This window comes from Berghia stephanieae, chromosome 7 (assembly GCF_034508935.2).
Source record: "Berghia stephanieae isolate SIO BIC M18660-M18661 chromosome 7, UCSD_Bste_1.3, whole genome shotgun sequence".
Classification (NCBI taxonomy): domain Eukaryota; kingdom Metazoa; phylum Mollusca; class Gastropoda; order Nudibranchia; family Aeolidiidae; genus Berghia; species Berghia stephanieae.
The window spans coordinates 19,640,935-19,658,901 of NC_088366.1; the positions used below are offsets into that span (position 1 = coordinate 19,640,935).

At 35.0% G+C, this 17,967-nt stretch overlaps 1 protein-coding gene across 2 annotated transcripts; it reads left to right on the plus strand.

The window, feature by feature from the left end:
- Nucleotides 1–4,069: 4,069 nt before the first annotated feature.
- On the plus strand, nt 4,070–17,635 carry LOC144976846 (uncharacterized). 2 transcript variants are annotated; one of them, XM_078921354.1, is made up of 5 exons: nt 4,101–4,237; nt 9,678–9,749; nt 11,851–12,101; nt 12,489–12,656; nt 14,916–17,635. In XM_078921354.1, exons 3-5 carry the CDS (start codon nt 11,891–11,893, stop codon nt 15,086–15,088), a joined length of 552 nt encoding a protein of 183 aa, XP_078777480.1. In that variant the 5' UTR covers nt 4,101–4,237; nt 9,678–9,749; nt 11,851–11,890; the 3' UTR covers nt 15,089–17,635. The 2 variants fall into 2 exon arrangements, with proteins under 2 accessions (XP_078777479.1, XP_078777480.1); XM_078921353.1 differs by lacking the exon at nt 9,678–9,749 and having other exon boundaries at nt 4,070–4,237.
- The last annotated feature ends 332 nt before the right edge of the window (nt 17,636–17,967 follow it).

Genomic DNA, 17,967 nt, shown 5'->3' on the forward strand with positions numbered 1-17,967 from the left:
TGTGAGCTTAACGAAGAAATGAAAGGTAATGAATGTCTATCGTGTTTTTGATCAGTAAAATTTGCTGTATCGGGTATCTTGTCAAATATTTACATATCTAAAAATTAGGGTCCGGGGTCAAGTGCGTATCATCATCATCATTGCCTTTTTCACCCTGGGTCAAGGTATTGGCCACAGACAAACAGTTTCCATCCTTCTCTATCCTGAGCTAACTTTTTAAAACTCGTTCCATGTCTTATTACTTCTCTGTATATCAGCTTCTTTAATTCTTCTCCATGCTCCCCGTGGCCTTCCCCTTGATCTCCTGCCCTGAGGGTTCCAGTCCAATACTTTCTTTGTTATAGTGGAGTCATTTCGTACAACCCCTGTTAAATGTTTGCCATTGAGCACAGACTTACTGCCAAACCTAAAAATTATAAAACTATTTTCTACGATATACATGCGAACCTTTTTTTTAATTAATGGTTTTTCTATCACCCTTTTGACTTAAGTGATCATTTATAAAATTAGCTAGGGCATAACGATCGGTCATTTGATGTTGAGAATCGCTATACGGCCGTCCTGTTGCCAGATTTATTTGTGCGCACCTAAAGACTTTCTTTCCAGACTGATTTTGATCGTTGATGGCTCGAAAGATTCTTCTCGATCTGTGTTGATTTTCACAATACCGTAGTATAATAGTTGAAATATGAGTGCATGCCGGACTATATACATGTTTGTCAAATTTGATTTTTTATAGTAACAATAAGGCTCCGGTACCACTGGACCAATCGTCACCAAATTTTGCATGGTGTTTACAATTGACATGATGATAAAAAAATGATAATAAATAATAATGATGATGACGATGATGATGATGATGACGACGATGATGATGATGATGATGATGATGATGATGATGATGATGATGATGATGATGATGATGATGATGATGAAAATAATAATCATAATAATGAATAATATATAATAATGATAATAATAATAATAATAATAATAATAATAATAATAATAATAATAATAATAATAATATAATAATAATATAAATAATAATAATATAATAATAATAATAGTAATATAATAATAATAATAATATAATAATAATAATAATAATAATAATAATAATAATAATAATAATAATAATAATAATAATATAATAATAATAATAATAAAACTAATGATAATGGTGACAATAATAATGTATTTAAAAGCAACATCTTATGTCATTTTTCAAGCAGTTTATAGTTGGCGTACCAAGTATATGTCTGAAGTGTGTATTAAATGTCAGTCAATTTTCTTTTATTCATGTTCATCCATTAAATTTTACAAGACACTAAAGACCCTTTACTACGTTCACTAAACCCGTCTTTAATTGCGTGTAAATTGTCAGCAGGCCATTCATTTTTAAAAAAGGAATTTAACGGTGCATATTGCACATTTAATTTAACCCCTTAAAGGCAAGACTAAATATCTTTCAAGCTAAATAGTCCCTATCATGTTATAATATATGGGGTTCCCGGCGATAGTTCAGTTGGTAGAGCCCTCGATTCAAACTCATAAGGGACCGAGATGGATAACGAGTGAAGTTGGGTTTCATTATTTTTTTACCTCCGCATTGTCCAACCTAGCAGTGATTGGGTAGCTGGGTCTACTATATCTGGCGTGAAGTACTTTGCAATAGACAAGCGTCCTTTCCAAATTATAGCGGGTAATAGATATTGTCAGTTTTATGCTATAGAATCCGAGATAAACTCGGCTCCATAAGCCTGATTCATGAAAAAAAAATTCAGTGCAATATCCACTAAATGTGCTCAAAACACTTTACAATGGGTCGCGTGACAACAACAACGCTGAACATTTTGGACGTGATGCCACCGCTAAGGTGCTATTAAAATTCAAAACAAAGACAATGCTGTTACCAGCAAGGTATAAATAGCGTGCGCTTGAAGAAGAAGCTCACAACATTGCCATCCGGAAGTATAACGAACCAACACACAAAATCATGTGTAACCTTAAAAAGTAAAAAACAAAAATGAATATAACAGCTTCGAAATAGAACAAAATTCCAAACACTGAAAGTTTTGGACTCAAAACCCTTTTTCAGCCAACAACAAAAAACAATAAAGGCATAAATACATTACTAAATTCCAGATAGACGACAGAGTTATTTTTAGGTCCTCTCTATCGTCTACCTGAAATTTAGTAAAGTAATGTCTTTATTGTTTTTTATTGTTGGCTGAAGAATGTTTTTATGCCCGAAACGTTCCGTGTTTGGTATTTTGTATTTTGTTCTATTTCGAAGCTGTTATATTCCTTTTTGTTGATTACTTTTTACAGTCCACAGCTTCTTGCAGCATAGTTACACTTTGACAATGTGTAACCTTGAACGTTTATATTCTGGTTAATATAGTTTAGTGAGACTTACTCATAAACGCGGATGGCAAATAAAAACAATAACAAAGACCTGAGTGACGTCAACTTTATCCTATCAATATACTTCACACTTCAGTATGGTCAGAGATTGTTAGTAAAGAGGCTTTTTCACCAAATCAACTTTGCAGCTTTGTGGTCTTGTGGTATGACACCCGCCTTCAGATCGGTTGGTCCAGGGTTCGAGTTCTGCTCTGAGCGACGCATAGTTGAGTCCTTGGAAAAGGCTCTTGTAAAATGAGAACCTGGCCGTTGTCTCTGTCTGAAAAAAAAATGGAAATGCTTATTATCATCATAATTATCATTGTTGTTATTAGTATTATTATTATTATTGTCGTTGTTGTTGTTGTTATTATTATTATTATTATTATTATTATTATTATTATTATTATTATTATTATCATTATTATTACTATTATTATAATATTAGTATATAGTATTCAGAAAGTAGTGGCAGCACTTATTGTACACAGATTGAAGTGAGTAGAAAGTGCGAGACATAGAAATAAATTATTTCGGGTGTGGTTTGACTTGCGACTTATGGTACACATCGCTGGAGTAGAGCGTGCTACGTTGAGCTATCACGAACACAAATATTCGTTCAACCAATCATTCAATCCTTCACATTCTGGACGCCGATTCGTCCACACATCGCGATATTTTACAGCAGTTAACTTAATAGCATATTCTCAACACAACATATACATAGAACGATGAGATGAGTATCCGGTGTATGGGATATGAGTAGTGGAGGTTAGTGTACAGTTAGTGAGTAAGTGCGAAGCATAGTAAATTTTTCGCGGGTGGGTTTATGGATTATTGGACATCTATTCTTATTGATTAATATTTTTAACATATAGTGTGTAGTAGTAGTAGTAGTAGTATCATATGTATTATTTATTATTATTATTATTATTATTATTATTATTATTATTATTATTATTATTATTATTATTGTTTGTGTTGTTGTTTATTATTATTATTATTAGTTATTATTATTATTATTATATTATTATTATTATTATCATCATCATCATCATCATCATCATCATCATTATTATTATTATTATTATTATTATTATTATTATTATTATTATTATTATTATTATTATTATTATTATTTTATATTATTATTATTATTATTATTATTATTATTATTATCATCATCATCATCATTATTACTATTATTAATAATAATATTAGTAGTAGTAGTCGTAGCAGTAGTAGTAGTAGTAGTAGTTGTAGTAGTAGTAGTAGTAGTAGTAGTAGTAGTAGTAGTAGTAGTAGTAGTAGTAGTAGTAGTAGTATATATTATATAGTGTAGTATATCTATTATTATTATTATATTGTATATTATTATTATTATTATTATTATTATTATTATTATTATTATTATTATTATTTTATTATTATTATTATTATTATTATTATTATTATATTAATATTATTAACTAGGATTAATATTATAATTGTCATTATTATTATCATCATCATCATTGTCAACATAGTTGATATCCAAAGTCAGGTTAGGGTGATATCGAATTCCGCCACTAATGGATAATGGCAGTCATTGACAGAAAGTTAAAATTATGCTATTATTGTTGTTTCTGTTTTGTTTTGTTTTTGTTTTTGTTTTTGGTTCGTATTTTGTTTTTTGTTGAACACCACCAACCACACCCAAGTAACAAGTTTGTCCAAGGGGACGAATTCATCTGGAAAGCAAAGGTAAAGTCAAGAGGCCTCACAGTCAAGGCCCATGCCTATACATGTAATTTCAACGTCTATACCCTGAGGTCAGCGAACTTTAAAGGTGAGAAAATTTGTATGTATACGATTTTCAAAACATTAGCAGGTCTGATAACCTAACACATGTATGGGCTTGTTCTAACATTGTTGTAATGGATAATATTTTGCGTCGGTTTGAGAGGTTTTTTTTTCCATTACAACAATGAGCCCATAACAATGACTTGATTTATCAGACTTGTAAATCAGTAGTAGTAGTAGTAGTAGTAGTAGTAGTAGTAGTAGTAGTAGTAGTAGTAGTAGTAGTAGTAGTAGTAGTAGTAGTAGTAGTAGTGGTAGAGGTAGTAGTAGTAGCAGTAGTAGTAGTAGCAGCAGTAGTAGTAGTAGTTGTAGTAGTAGTAGTAGTAGTAGTAGTAGTAGTAGTAGTAGTAGTAGTAGTAGTAGTAGCGTATGGCTACACCTCTAAATTCATTTCGTCAACCCATCTTCGAAAGTCTTCCTCCGCCCAAAGGACGGTCCCAAAGTCACCTTCAAGTTTAGTTACTGGACAGTGGAAGACGATGTGGTCACTGGTCTCTGAGGCTGCCTGATATTTCCGGCAGGTATCACTGTTTCCAAGTTTCCATCTGCATTAATATTTGATGCAGTTCTGCCATGTCCAGTTAAGAGGCGATTTGAGGAAACCCAGTATTTCCTGGCATTGTGGAATGCAGGCACTGTTTTAGTTGGATCTTTTATTAGCTAGGGGAATTAGGGTAAAATTGTGCAAATTAGTGATGAAAGCACCAAAATTGGTACAAAGTAACTTGAGACCACTATTAATCGATGTTGATATAGAACCACATTGAGAAATTCCTCCAACAGTGTAAAATAGGGAGATGAAAATCCGCCTATATAAGCTATATTAAAACAAAGGGGCGTAATCCATGAAATATGTGTTGACAATTCGGCGCTTTAAAAATATATTATTTTTAGCCCGTCTAAGCGGTTATTATTTTGGCTTAAATAATTATCATTGTTAAAAATGTGCCTATATGTGATATAGGACCGTATGGGCCGGTAGTATAGCTTTATTATGATGACTGGAAGGGGGTGATGGGAGAGGAAGAGATGGTGCTGGTGTTGGTTTTACTTTTGTTGTGTTGGTCGTCATCGTGGTGAAGATGATGGTGGAAGGGATGTTGGTGATAATGATGATGATGATGATGATGATGATGATGATGATGATGATGATGATGATGGGGTGATTGTGGTGATAATAGTAGTGATGATGGTGATGTTGATGAGGTGGTGGTGGTGGTGGTGATCTTGGTAGTGATGATGGTGACGAAGACGATGATGAAGATGATGATCAGGATGATGTTGATGATGATGCTGTGGTGGTAGTGGTAGTGATGGTGATGATGATGATGATGATGATGATGATGATGATGATGATGATGATGATGATGATGATGATGATGATGAGGTGATTATGGAGATAGTAGTATTGATAATGTTGGTGGGGATGATATTGAGGTGGTGGTGATCGTGGTAGCGGTGATGATGATGATGATGACGATGATGATGATGATGATGATGCTGTGGCGGTGGTGGTAGTGGTAGTGATGGTGGTGATGATGATGATGATGATGATGATGAGGTGATTATGGAGATAGTAGTATTGATAATGTTGGTGGGGATGATGATGATGAGGTGGTGGTGATCGTGGTAGCGGTGATGATGAAGATGATGATGATGATGATGATGATGATGATGATGAGTATGGTGATGATGAGGTGGTGATAGTGATAGGGATTATGGTGATGTTGGTAACTATTAATTTCGAAAATGAAAGATTTTCTTGGTGACGTATATTAACATTTTTAGATGATTAGGATCCAACAAACATCATATTTATTAGACAACTGACTGTGGAACACATTTTTCTTGGGAGGCTTGAGAGAATTCAACAGCAGCCTTTTCTAGTTTATCCTGATCTCTTTGAAAATTTTAACGGCGCAAAATAAGCCAATACCTCGTTGTCAGCTTTTTCCATGGCAGTGTGTTCAAGAAAACCATATGTTGTCTTATTGAAGACTAAAATGTTTCCTTTCCTGAGATTAGCTGTCGAGGCCTGGTAGGGCCTGCTGGAGTCTGTCTCTGAACCTGATTGGGTGAACATACGACTGGGTGCAACCTCTTTCACAGCATTCTTTGCTATACATCTTGATTAATTCTGACAATTTATGGACTCTCTCTCTCTCTCTCTCTCTCTCTCTCTCTCTCTCTCTCTCTCTCTCTCTCTCTCTCTCTTTCTTTCTCTCTCTCTCTCTCTTTGCTCTGTTCTATACTTGAATGTTTTATATATGGCATGGCTCCAGAAAGGCGCGCTTTTGTGAAACACAACGAATAACAACTTGCAACAACCTAAAATAAAACATGAATAAACAACTCCAAACAGATGCTATATTCTTAGACTTTAGTAAATCATTTGATAATGTCAAATACCATACTCTGCCTATTAAACTGCCGGGATATGGAATCATGAGTAACACACACGACTGGATAATGGACTTTCTCACTAATCGTAAACAACTGAAAGAGCAATGTCAGACTCAGCTCCAGTACTACAGGTGTGTCCCGAGGTACCGCACTGGGTCTCCTCTTGTTCATTATCTACATCAAGGATTTGCCTGAAAGATTGTCGCTGGGAACTCAACTGAGACTATTTGCGGATGACAGCCTTTTGTACAGAGCAATAATGCATAAGAAAGACTCAGAAATTCTTCATCGGGACCTTGATTCCAGAAAATTACCAACAAAAGAAAGATAGTACACAACACACTAGAAGACGTCACCAAAGCAAAATATCTCGGAGTAACGATAAACAATCGCCTGACCTGGAAAGACCGCATTGCAAACATATGCAGGAAGGTAAACTCCACCCTGGGATTCTTGAGAAGAAACCTCTTCGGCTACATAGTAAATATAAAAGAGAAATTGCTATAAAGTTTATATTAGACCAACACTCGAGTAAAGCGGTAAGGTATGGGATCCCGATCACACCTCCGAAATTAGGTAAATAGAATAAATCCAAAAAAAAGCTATAAATTTCGTTAAACACAATCCTCAAACATATATATGACACCCCATTGAAGCAAAGGAGAGAAAAGAATAAACTAAATGTATTTTACAAAGGTCAGAAAACCAGGTCAGGTGTCATTACACGGTCTCCAACAGAACAAGAGAAAACCTGGCAAATTTATGTTGCCACAAACTAGAGTGGACCACCATCTTCACTCGTTTCTGCCCTCAACTCTACGACTTATGAACAATTTGGATAACTCCCAGTAAAACAATTGGGTATGCTGCTGCTGAGCCTTCCCCGAGGAAGTTTCAGCTTGATGAGGAAGAGGAAGAAGAAGAAACAATTTCAGCAACAGCAAAACTAGAACTTTGTTTGTTTTGGTAATATTCAGCATTTTTTTATGTTCATAAAACGGACATGACAAATCATCTGATAATGAACTCCCTGCGCAATAAAATCGCCATTTGAGGATATGGAGAGAATCTGGACATCGTTTATAATTTCTGCAGCCACGCGGATATTTTCGTTCATGTTTTTTGTCATTATTGAATGGAGGGAAGCTTCATCTTATTGTTGCAAAGCATACAATGTGTCCTATTTCTTGTGATAACGTCATCTGAGGGAAAACGCATATTCTGCCTCCTTGGACAGTGGGATGATGAAATATTGTCTAGATCGGGATAATTTGACAAGTTTTCTTGTGATTTCTCATTTTTCACAGCGATCCTTCTGATTTTCTGTGGCCGTATATCAAGAGCGACCGAATTTGTTCCATTTGGTATCATTTTGCTTCAGGACCAGTGTATCCTCAGAGCGGTCTTCAACAGACAAATCTAGCTTGTCACTATCATTTGCTAATCCGTTAAAAGTCTTAACACCATAGTTGATGGAACGCTACGCTACAAAAGTCGCGTACCATTGACCACAATATTTCCGCTTTGACAGAGCTGGGAATTCTAATATTTATTTTTTTTACCTCTTGACAAATTAATAATTTTGACCAATCCACCTCAATACTGCACCCTGCCATTATATAACTGTTAGTAGTTAGTACAATATTTAGTACATTGTCAATGCCATGATTTACGGGGTTAAGTGACTTGATCACGGGATTGTTGGTGATGGGTTGAGGCGGTTCATGACGATCGTATTAAAGCAGATGATGATACGGACATTTTCAACCTGACATTTGATTTGAACCATAATATTACGCAAACCACAATAATAACATAACAGTATTGAATTAGTGTGACACATAAAAGTGATGCTTAAGCGATATCTAGGTGCTTGGTATGCTGTTAATGATGATGACGATGATGATGATGATGATGATGATGATGATTATTATTATTATTGTTATTATTATTATTATTATTATTATTATTATTATTATTATTATTATTATTATTATTATTATTATTATTATTATTACTATTATTGTTGGTTCTGTTGTTGTTATTGTTATTATTATTATTATTATTATTATTATATTATTATTATTATTATTATTATTATTATTATTATTATTATTATTATTATTATTATTATTATTATTATTATTATTGTTGGTTCTGTTGTTATTATTATTATTATTATTATTATTATTATTATTATTATTATTATTATTATTATTATTATTATTATCATTAGTATTATATTAGGTGGGTAAAAGGCGACCGAGTTCAAGTAGACACCGTTTCGTGACCTCGCCGACCCGAAAGTAGACGACACAACTAGCAACCGCGGAATCAGAATGCGATGCATTGTTAAAAGATATCTTCACATGGGCGGGAGTCTATTATTTCCAAATAATTAAAATTTAATAAGACATTAGGAAAATACAAATTATACTCTTTGAAATCTATCGGAATATACAAAAGATGTGAAAGGGAAAAAAATATTTCTTTTATTTCGTGTTCGTATTCGACCACCAAAACTTTCTTCGATTTCCCAATCTCATGTTCCGCGTCCAATGCCGGTAAAATTTAAATAACCATATTGCTATACTTTTGGATTAAAAACAAATACTTTTGAAAATTATGTTACTCTCTTGGCAAATTAATGAATTTGATAAGTTGTATGTTATGAATAAATGATAAGTTATACTTCCGATTTCGATTTAAGCAAGTGTACATAATGTGTACTCGGTACCGATGACGTAGTCTGTGACCTTTTGACACCAAAGCAAAATGTCGTTGTGAAGGCGGCAAGTTTCATCACCACCGTTAATTTTTACACGATTTAAATTGATGATATCTAAGCTCTTGGAGTAATGAGAAAGTGGTTCTATATCACAATTAAAACCTTAGAGCACGAACTTTTTTTCATTAAAAAATCATGCTTTCATCACTAATTTGCACAATTCGGGTGTTTTGTGTCCCTAATTCCCCTAGCTATATGATGTTTCCTCCTCTTGGTGTTTCCCTGTGAAAATCAGTATGTGTTGTGTGTAACCCATCGTCCAAACCCGGTGCTATGTTTTAGTGAACCAGAGACTAAAAACTGAATTGTAAGTAAGACATGAAAGTGAATTATAATGTATTTTATTATTGATAGTTCATTAGCCCCTAATATATAGAGGTATTTAATTCAAATGATTTAGACGCAGAAATTTGAATTTATAGTATAAAATTTGAATCTTGGATCAAATTTGTTTTTTAGATAAAAGAGATATGTATCTCAGATAGATTCTCAGATTATCATCATCATCGTCTTCATCATCATCATCATCATTATTATTTATTATTATTATTATTATTATTATTATTATTATTATTATTATTATTATTATTATTATTATGATATTATTATTATTATTATTAGTAGTAGTAGTAGTAGTAGTAGTAGTAGTAGTAGTAGTAGTAGTAGTAGTAGTAGTAGTAGTAGTAGTAGTAGTAGTAGTAGTATCATTATTATTATTATTATTATTATTATTATTATTATTATTATTATTATTATTATTACTATTATTACTATTATATTATTATTATTATTATTATTGTTATTATTATACTTTTTGGTCGTGATTTTTTATGTAGTGACTTAAGATTAAACAGAACAGGTCAGTATCCAATTAACCAGTTGATTTTTGACCATCAAAACATGGAATTTGAGACACACCATCACACGTGCTCGGAGAAACATGGTTGTTTGTTTGTAAACAGTAACGTGAATGAAATCGACCTCACTCTGACCATTGGGTGACTAATTACACAATTTTCTCGATCAGAACGTTTAAGTTTACATAAGGTTTTCTATGTTAGTTCTATTTATCAAGCAGTAGAATTGTGTGTATTTTAATTAGACACATACCATCGACAGTAACCCCTCCTTACCAACCATAGAAAAATCGTCACATTCGTTACGATGAAACCGACAATTTTCTTATTCTGATTTGTACATCACAAAATGTAAAGAAATGCTTTGATTACAACTATAAATACTTAACACTATGTTGAAGAGCTCACTTTTTACTTTTTTGTTTGAGTAAGAAAAGTCTATTTTTGTGTTGGGAGGGTGTGAATTTTCGGGGGAAATTCTACAAATAGCTGGTAAGGAAAGAGTTCCAGCCAATGTAGTTCGCTTTATTTACCAATCACTGCCATTGTTTAAATTGTGATGACTGTCCGAGGGGCGTGGTTATCGAAGTGTCTATTCTTTATCTTTATGAAATGACCTCTTTAATCAAACCAGCATTCATCTTACACCGATATCTACCACACAACCAGCTTAAGAATCAATCTAGCAGCTTTAAAAAAAGAACAGAATACCAAACACGGAACACTTCGGCCTCAAAACTCTTCACCCAAAAAAAAAAACAAGTCAAAATATATTACCATTAAAAAATCGAATTTTTCTCTTTCGTCGATCTGAGTTTTTAATAATAAAAAAAATTGAGCTTTTATATAGCGCAATATCCACTTAACGTGCTCAAACCGCTTTACAAGGGGTCCCTGGTCAACAGCAACATTTAACATGTAGGACGAGACATGACGCCTGTTAGGCGATATTACAATTTTTCGGACAAAGACAACGCTGTTAACGGCCATGTACTCATTTTACACCTGAGTACGGTGAGAGAATGTGAGTAAAGAGTCTTTTCCAAGGACTCAACTATGCGTCGAGCGAGGCTCGAACCCAAGACCTTCCGATCCGAAAGCGAGTGTTATACCACTAGACCACATAGCCGCACAAGTAATGTATTTAATTTATGTTTTCATTGTTTTTGTGTTGTTGTCTGAAGAAGGGTGTTGAGTCCAAAATATTCCGTGTTTGGTATTTTGTTCTTTTTTTTAACCCTCTCCTTACCAGAGATTTCAGAAATTTCTCCAAAACTTCAGAGCAGCCGACACAAAAATAGATCTTTCTTACTCAAACATAAAAGCAACGAGTACATTCTATACATAATATTGTTCAACAAAATGAGCTCTACAACACAGTGTCATTCTTTTAAAGCTATAACGAAAAAGTTTCTTTGAATTTTGTGATTTACAAAAGAAATCAGAATGAAAAAAATGTTGGTTGTATCGTAGCAAAACTGACGATTTTTCTATTGATGGTAAGGAGAGGGTTAAGTTGCTATATTCATTTTTGTTTATTACCTTTTACAGTCGACAGCTTCTAGCAGCTTTGTATAACTAAGAATCAATCATGGCCACGGGACTTTTATTGGTGGTGATCAGTGTCGGGGCATTGACCATCTTTGTTGGAGACATTTTATGCACAGTTGGCCTCACCACGAACTATTGGGCAACCATGACCATTAGTGAGGACGAAGGAGGCGCATCGTTAAAAGTCATTGCTGGATTGTATCAAATGTGCATTGAGAAAGTTTGTGTGTATTTGGATGATATTTGGGAAGGTAGGTTCACAAATTCCACGTGGCACATGCAAAATTATTTTTAAAATTTTCTGAAACATAAGTGGTTATATGTGACCCTCCGCCTCAAAATGGTAATATGTTGGGACGAATAAGACTCCCAAAAGTGAATTTGTAAATAAACTGATAAGAAATAGGACCTTCGAGTTTATTGCAATACAAGAAACAGGATTTATTTTCCATCATGGCGAACATAAATTAACCCCAAGTTTCATATATTTATTGTGTCTATAAATTTCAATTTCCAGCATCTAGTCCGTCCCGAACGCTTTGTTGACAAGTAAGGTCACAACTTCTCAACGCCTGAAAAGATCCACCAAAACGTTTATTAACATGCCTTACAGTCATCAACTCTTTTTATACTTGCAGATCCTTATGATGATTTGAAAACAACTCGAGGTTTGATCATTTCGGGGTTGGTGTTCGGGTATCTGGCTGGTTTAGTAGCTCTTGTAGGAATCCTTCAAGCCCTTATCGGCAAGATACAAGCTGGTGGGATCGCTGCTGGTGTTTGTGCTGGACTCTCTTTTCTTTCTTGTAAGTTGATTATTTGCTTTTTGTTGTTTTGTTTTTTTTTTCTCTAAGGGCAGCGTGATACAGCGGTAGTCTTTGCTTATCACCCAGGAGGTATCTTGCTTGACTCCATGCAGCCCGCAAACCACACCAATAATAATAATAATAATAATAATAATAATAATAATAATAATAATAATAATAATAATAATAATAATAATAATAACAATCATCATCATCATCATCATCATCCTCATCATCATCATCATCATCATCATCATCATCATCATCATCATCATCACCCTGAGCATTATCTTTATGTCTAGTGAACTCTGCCTTTTGTGCGTAACAATACACCGTGCACGTAAGGGAGCGGAGATTGAAAGAAAGGAAAGAGCCATTTAACTCACTCAACCCTAACACCGACTATATCCGTAGTTTACCCGGGTTACTTTTACCTCCCCATGCCTATTTTTTTACATTTTTCTGAGACAAATTATACGCGTAGTATCAAAGCTAATGTTTTTAGTTTTTGCATGTTAATGACAGTTCAATACAACTTATCTATGCATATGCTCATTTTTAATACATTTTTTCCAATTTTGAAAACTATCAAAAATCTCTAGGATTGAGTGAGTTAATAATCCAACTGAAACTGACAAAACGTTAGCACCACATTAACTATCGTAACATAACCAGTTAATAAAAACGTATTTTAAAATTTGGCTAGAAAAATCGTCCTTCACATATCGATCGATTTAAACGCCTCTCATCTAGGCGGCAAAGACTCTCAACCCTTGGAGTTGTTATGATGGACTTATAGCTACATATAGTAACACTAGGAAAGAGTTGCTTCCCTTTGTTATTAGCTAATCGACTTTAGTTACAGCTTAACTCACTCAACCCTAACACCGACTCTATCCTTAGTTTACCCGGGTTACTTTTACCCCATGCCTATATATGACATTTTTCTGAGACAAATTATAGGCGTATTATCAAAGCTAATGTTTTTAGTTTTTACATGTTAATGGTAGTTGAATAAAACTATCAATGCATATGATCATTTTGAATACATTTTTTTTCAATTGTGAAAAGTAGAAAAAATCTCTAGGATTGAGTGAGCTTTAAAATTAGTTATTATGCATTAAGTACATTGTTTAAAATATTATTTGTGCTTACAAATATGAGAGCGGCATGCCGTAGAGAAGGATGCACTCTTTGTTCCTTTCCATATTTGAGTTATATTATACTGTCCTTCCTATTTACAATGTTGTTGCAATATATTTGTATAAACTCTAACTTATACTCAGAAATAAGTTGTTCTCTCACATTGATTAATCACTTAACACTTCTGGGTTGAGTGATTCCACAATATTAATATACGGAAGGACGAGTTTCCTGACCAAATGTTTAAATACGAGTTTATCCACAGTACGGCAGTTAACTTGTTAAATATGAATTTATCATCTACAGTTTTGCACACAGTTTTGTTTTGTTTATTCATCTTAACTACGCCACTACCACATTATCTCATTCATCTGTGGTGTTTCATTCATCCTGTTTTGTTGATAAAGGGGAAACCCGAAATTTTTTTTTTTTATCTGTTTGTGTAATTAAATTGAAGCTTACATTCAATTTCACATTATCATCAACAGTTTTGCACACAAAAAGATACTCGTTAAAACATCTCATTATTTATAAATCGAGTGATGCTGTGCGTTTAGCTAAAATACTCACAACATCTGCCAGCCAATTTTAGTATTCCATCACGCAAAAATGTGTGTAGGCTTAAACGTTTATAGATAGAACGAAGTTGACGTCACTCAGGCTTTTGTTTTTTGTTGCTTTTCTTTTGTTTGTTTGTTTTGTTTTGTTTTTGTTTTTGTGTTTTTGTTTTGTTTTTGTTTTTTATTGGGTTTTTTTTTTTTTTTTAGGGGGGATGGGGGGTGCCATCCATGTTTATGAGTAATTCTTACTAAACTGTATTAACCAGACTATAAAAGTTCATGGTTACATATAGTTTTGTGTGTGGTCCTTTATACTTCCGGGTAACAATGCTGTGAGTTTCTAAGTCGAGCGCATGCTTATTTATTTATAGTCTGATTGATCTAATAACAAAGAGCTGAGTGACGTCAACTTCGATCCTTGGATTGGTCAGGGAATGTTAAGAGAGATGTGGAGGTGAGTAGTTTCTGATACCCACCACCACAGCCACCACCAACATCATCATCACCATGAATCATGATATTATTCCTTATCTTCTTTATATTTCTTTTCTAACAGTTATTTTCACCATCAGCGGCGTTATCGTCTACCGCACCACAGTCTACGACGACTTCTTCTCCGACTTCGACCTAGATTACTCCTTTACGTTGTGCATTGTGGGTGCTTGCCTCTTGCCTATCGGGGTGGGCCTTGTTCTAATTCCTTTTATTTTCCAGATTAATCAATCTTAGGCTCAAATTGCAACAAATCTCAACTCCACCACACTTCAGCCCAACTGCACCTCACCACAGCTTAACAAACTAAGAGCAGTTGAGCTCAACTCCGCCTCAGACAGCTCCACTAACCTCAACACAATTAAGCTAAACTCCACTTCACTTTATCTCAACTAAACTAAAAGCAGTTGAGCTCAACTCCACCTCACCACAGCTCAACTCGCCTCAACCCAGTTTTCAATTCCAACCTCACCTCAACTAAACTAGCCTCAAAAAAAGTTAAGCTCACTCCACTTCAAGTCAGCTCTACTAACCTAAAGCAGTTCCGCTCTACTCCATCTCACCACAGCTCAACTAGCCTCAAAGCAGTTGAGCTCAACTCTATCTCACCACAGCTTAACAAACTCAAAGAAATTAAGCTCAGATTCAGTTCACCGCAGCTCAACTAACCTCAAAAAAGTTAAGTTCAACTCCACCTCACCAGAGCTCAACAAGCTCATTCCAATTAAGCTCAACTCAACCTCACCACTAGCCTAACTAGCCTCAAAGCAGTGGAGCTCAACTCCATCTCACCACAGCTTAATAAACTCAAAGAAATTAGACTCAAATTCAGCTCACTACAGCTCAAATAACCTCAACGGAGTTAAGCTCAACTCCACCTCATCATAGATCAAGATTCTCAAAGTAATTAAGTTCAAATTCACTTCACCAAAGCTCAACTAACCTCAACGCAGTTAAGCTCCTTTCCACCTCACCACAGCTCACCTCATCGCAATTAAGCTCAACTCCACCTCACAACAGCTCACTCAACCTCAAAGTAGTTAAACTCAAATTCACCTCACCACAGACCCATTAACTCAACTAGCCTCAACGCAGTTAAGTTCGGCTCCACCGCACCACCCCCCGCTCAACACCACCGCAACACAGATCAACATCACCGCTCAACCCCATCGTACTAAATCTCAACTCCACTCCACCACACTCCGCCTCAACCATATACTCTATATTAATTGAGTTTGTCTTACCACTTTTTGTCTCTTGAATCCTGATACTCGTATTGCAGGCTGCTAATATTTTTCGCCTTTGATGAGAAGCCAATATGTAATTTAATTGTATAAACAAAAACCCAAAATGGCCGCGTCAATTATGAAAACAACTGAGGAAAATACATTTTAGCCTGTTTGTGCGGCTATGTGGTCTAGTGGTATGACACTCGCTTTCGGATCGGAAGGTCCTGGGTTCGAGCCTCGCTCGGCGCATAGTTGAGTCCTTGGAGAAGGCTCTTTACTCACATTCTCTCACCGTACTCAGGTGTAAAATGAGTACCTGGCCGTTAACAGCGTTGTCTCTGTCCCAAAAATTTGTAATATCGCCTGACAGGCGTCATGTCTCGTCCTACATGTTATGTGTTGCTGTTGGCCAGGGACCCCTTGTAAAGCGCCATGAGCACGTTTAGTGGATATTGCGCTATAAAAAAGCTGAAGTTTTTTTTTTCTTGTTTACTTGATGTGTTGGTATAACTTATATATGTGCGGCTATATATGTCTTGTGGTATGACACTCGCTTTCGGATCGGAAGGTCCTGAGTTCGAGCCTATCTCGGCGCATAGTTGAGTCCTTGGAAAAGGCTCTTTACTCACATTCTCTCACCGTACTCAGGTGTAAAATGAGTACCTGGTCTTTAACAGCGTTGTCTCTGTCCGAAACAATTGTAATATCGCCTAATAGGCGTCATGTCACGTCATACATGTTAAGGGTTGATGTTGGCCAGGGAATCCTTGTAAAGGTGGGTGGTTGGATGGGAGCATCACCCTTGAATCATATACCTATGATGTTCGCATGGGTGTACGATCCGATAGTGATGTCGTTTCTTCTTCTCTTTACTAGCCTATCCTGCTTCTTTGGTTTGTGATTGTATTTTTGACAGGGGATTATTTTTTTTCTGTAAATCTTCTGCCTGTTTGTTCTTGGTTATTTGTAATTTAGCTTATGATATTTTTAGGTTATGATTTTGATTTACATTTGTACTATTTTTGTTAGATTGCTTGTTTTTTTTGTTTCAGCGGTCTCTCATATAACCTCAATTGTGTTGGAAGAGACCTAAAGCAACAAACAAACAAAAAAAATCCTTGTAAAGCGCTTTGAGCACGTTTAGTGGACATTGCGCTATAGAAAAAGCTCCAAAAATAAAAGCTCAACTATCATAGAATGAGACGGGTTTTTTTTTTTTAACAACGATAATTTGTTGTTTTTTAATGTTCTTGTTGTTGACTGCAGAAGGGTTTTGAGCCTGAAATGTTCCGTGTTAACTATTTATTGTTTACTATCTTTATGTCTAAACATTCACTTATCATTTGATGTGCTCCTAAAATTTGTTATAGTTGAATCCGCATAAAGTCAACTTTTGCTTAAAGTCAAAACCGCTTGTTGTTCCAAAATTGTCTGTTCTTTATCAAGATAATTATGGTCCATTGATACAGGATAAAGTCGACCAATATTTATGGCTGTGTTGTATTCATTGCGATTCCACTGTATTTATTACAAATAAACACATGGATTACTGTGATATCTTCGAGTACCTTTGGTTTTTGATGAGGTTGTCCTATTCTTTTATGTATATCTTAGAATCTATTTTAGTGAGAAGGGGGGGGGGGGTAATTTTTTTGTCGGCGGCTATGTGGTCTTGTGGGATGACACACGCCTTCGGATCGGAAGGTTCTGGGTTCGAGTCCCACTCGGAGCGGCGCATAGTTGACTCTATGGAGAAGGCTTTTTACTAATATTTTCTCACCGCACTCATGTAAAAAAATGAGTACCATGTCGTTAACAGCGTTTTCCCTGGCGAATAAAAAATTGTAATATTAGTAAAATCAATATCGCCTAAATGAGTCATGTATG

Excerpts from the sequence above, each read along its gene's own strand:
- LOC144976846 (XM_078921353.1), top strand. The coding sequence starts at position 11,891 with ATGGCCACGGGACTTTTATTGGTGGTGATCAGTGTCGGGGCATTGACC. Across the intron at positions 12,102-12,488 it reads TTTGGATGATATTTGGGAAG|ATCCTTATGATGATTTGAAA; the intron begins GTAGGTTCACAA and ends TTATACTTGCAG. Across the intron at positions 12,657-14,915 it reads TGGACTCTCTTTTCTTTCTT|TTATTTTCACCATCAGCGGC; the intron begins GTAAGTTGATTA and ends CTTTTCTAACAG.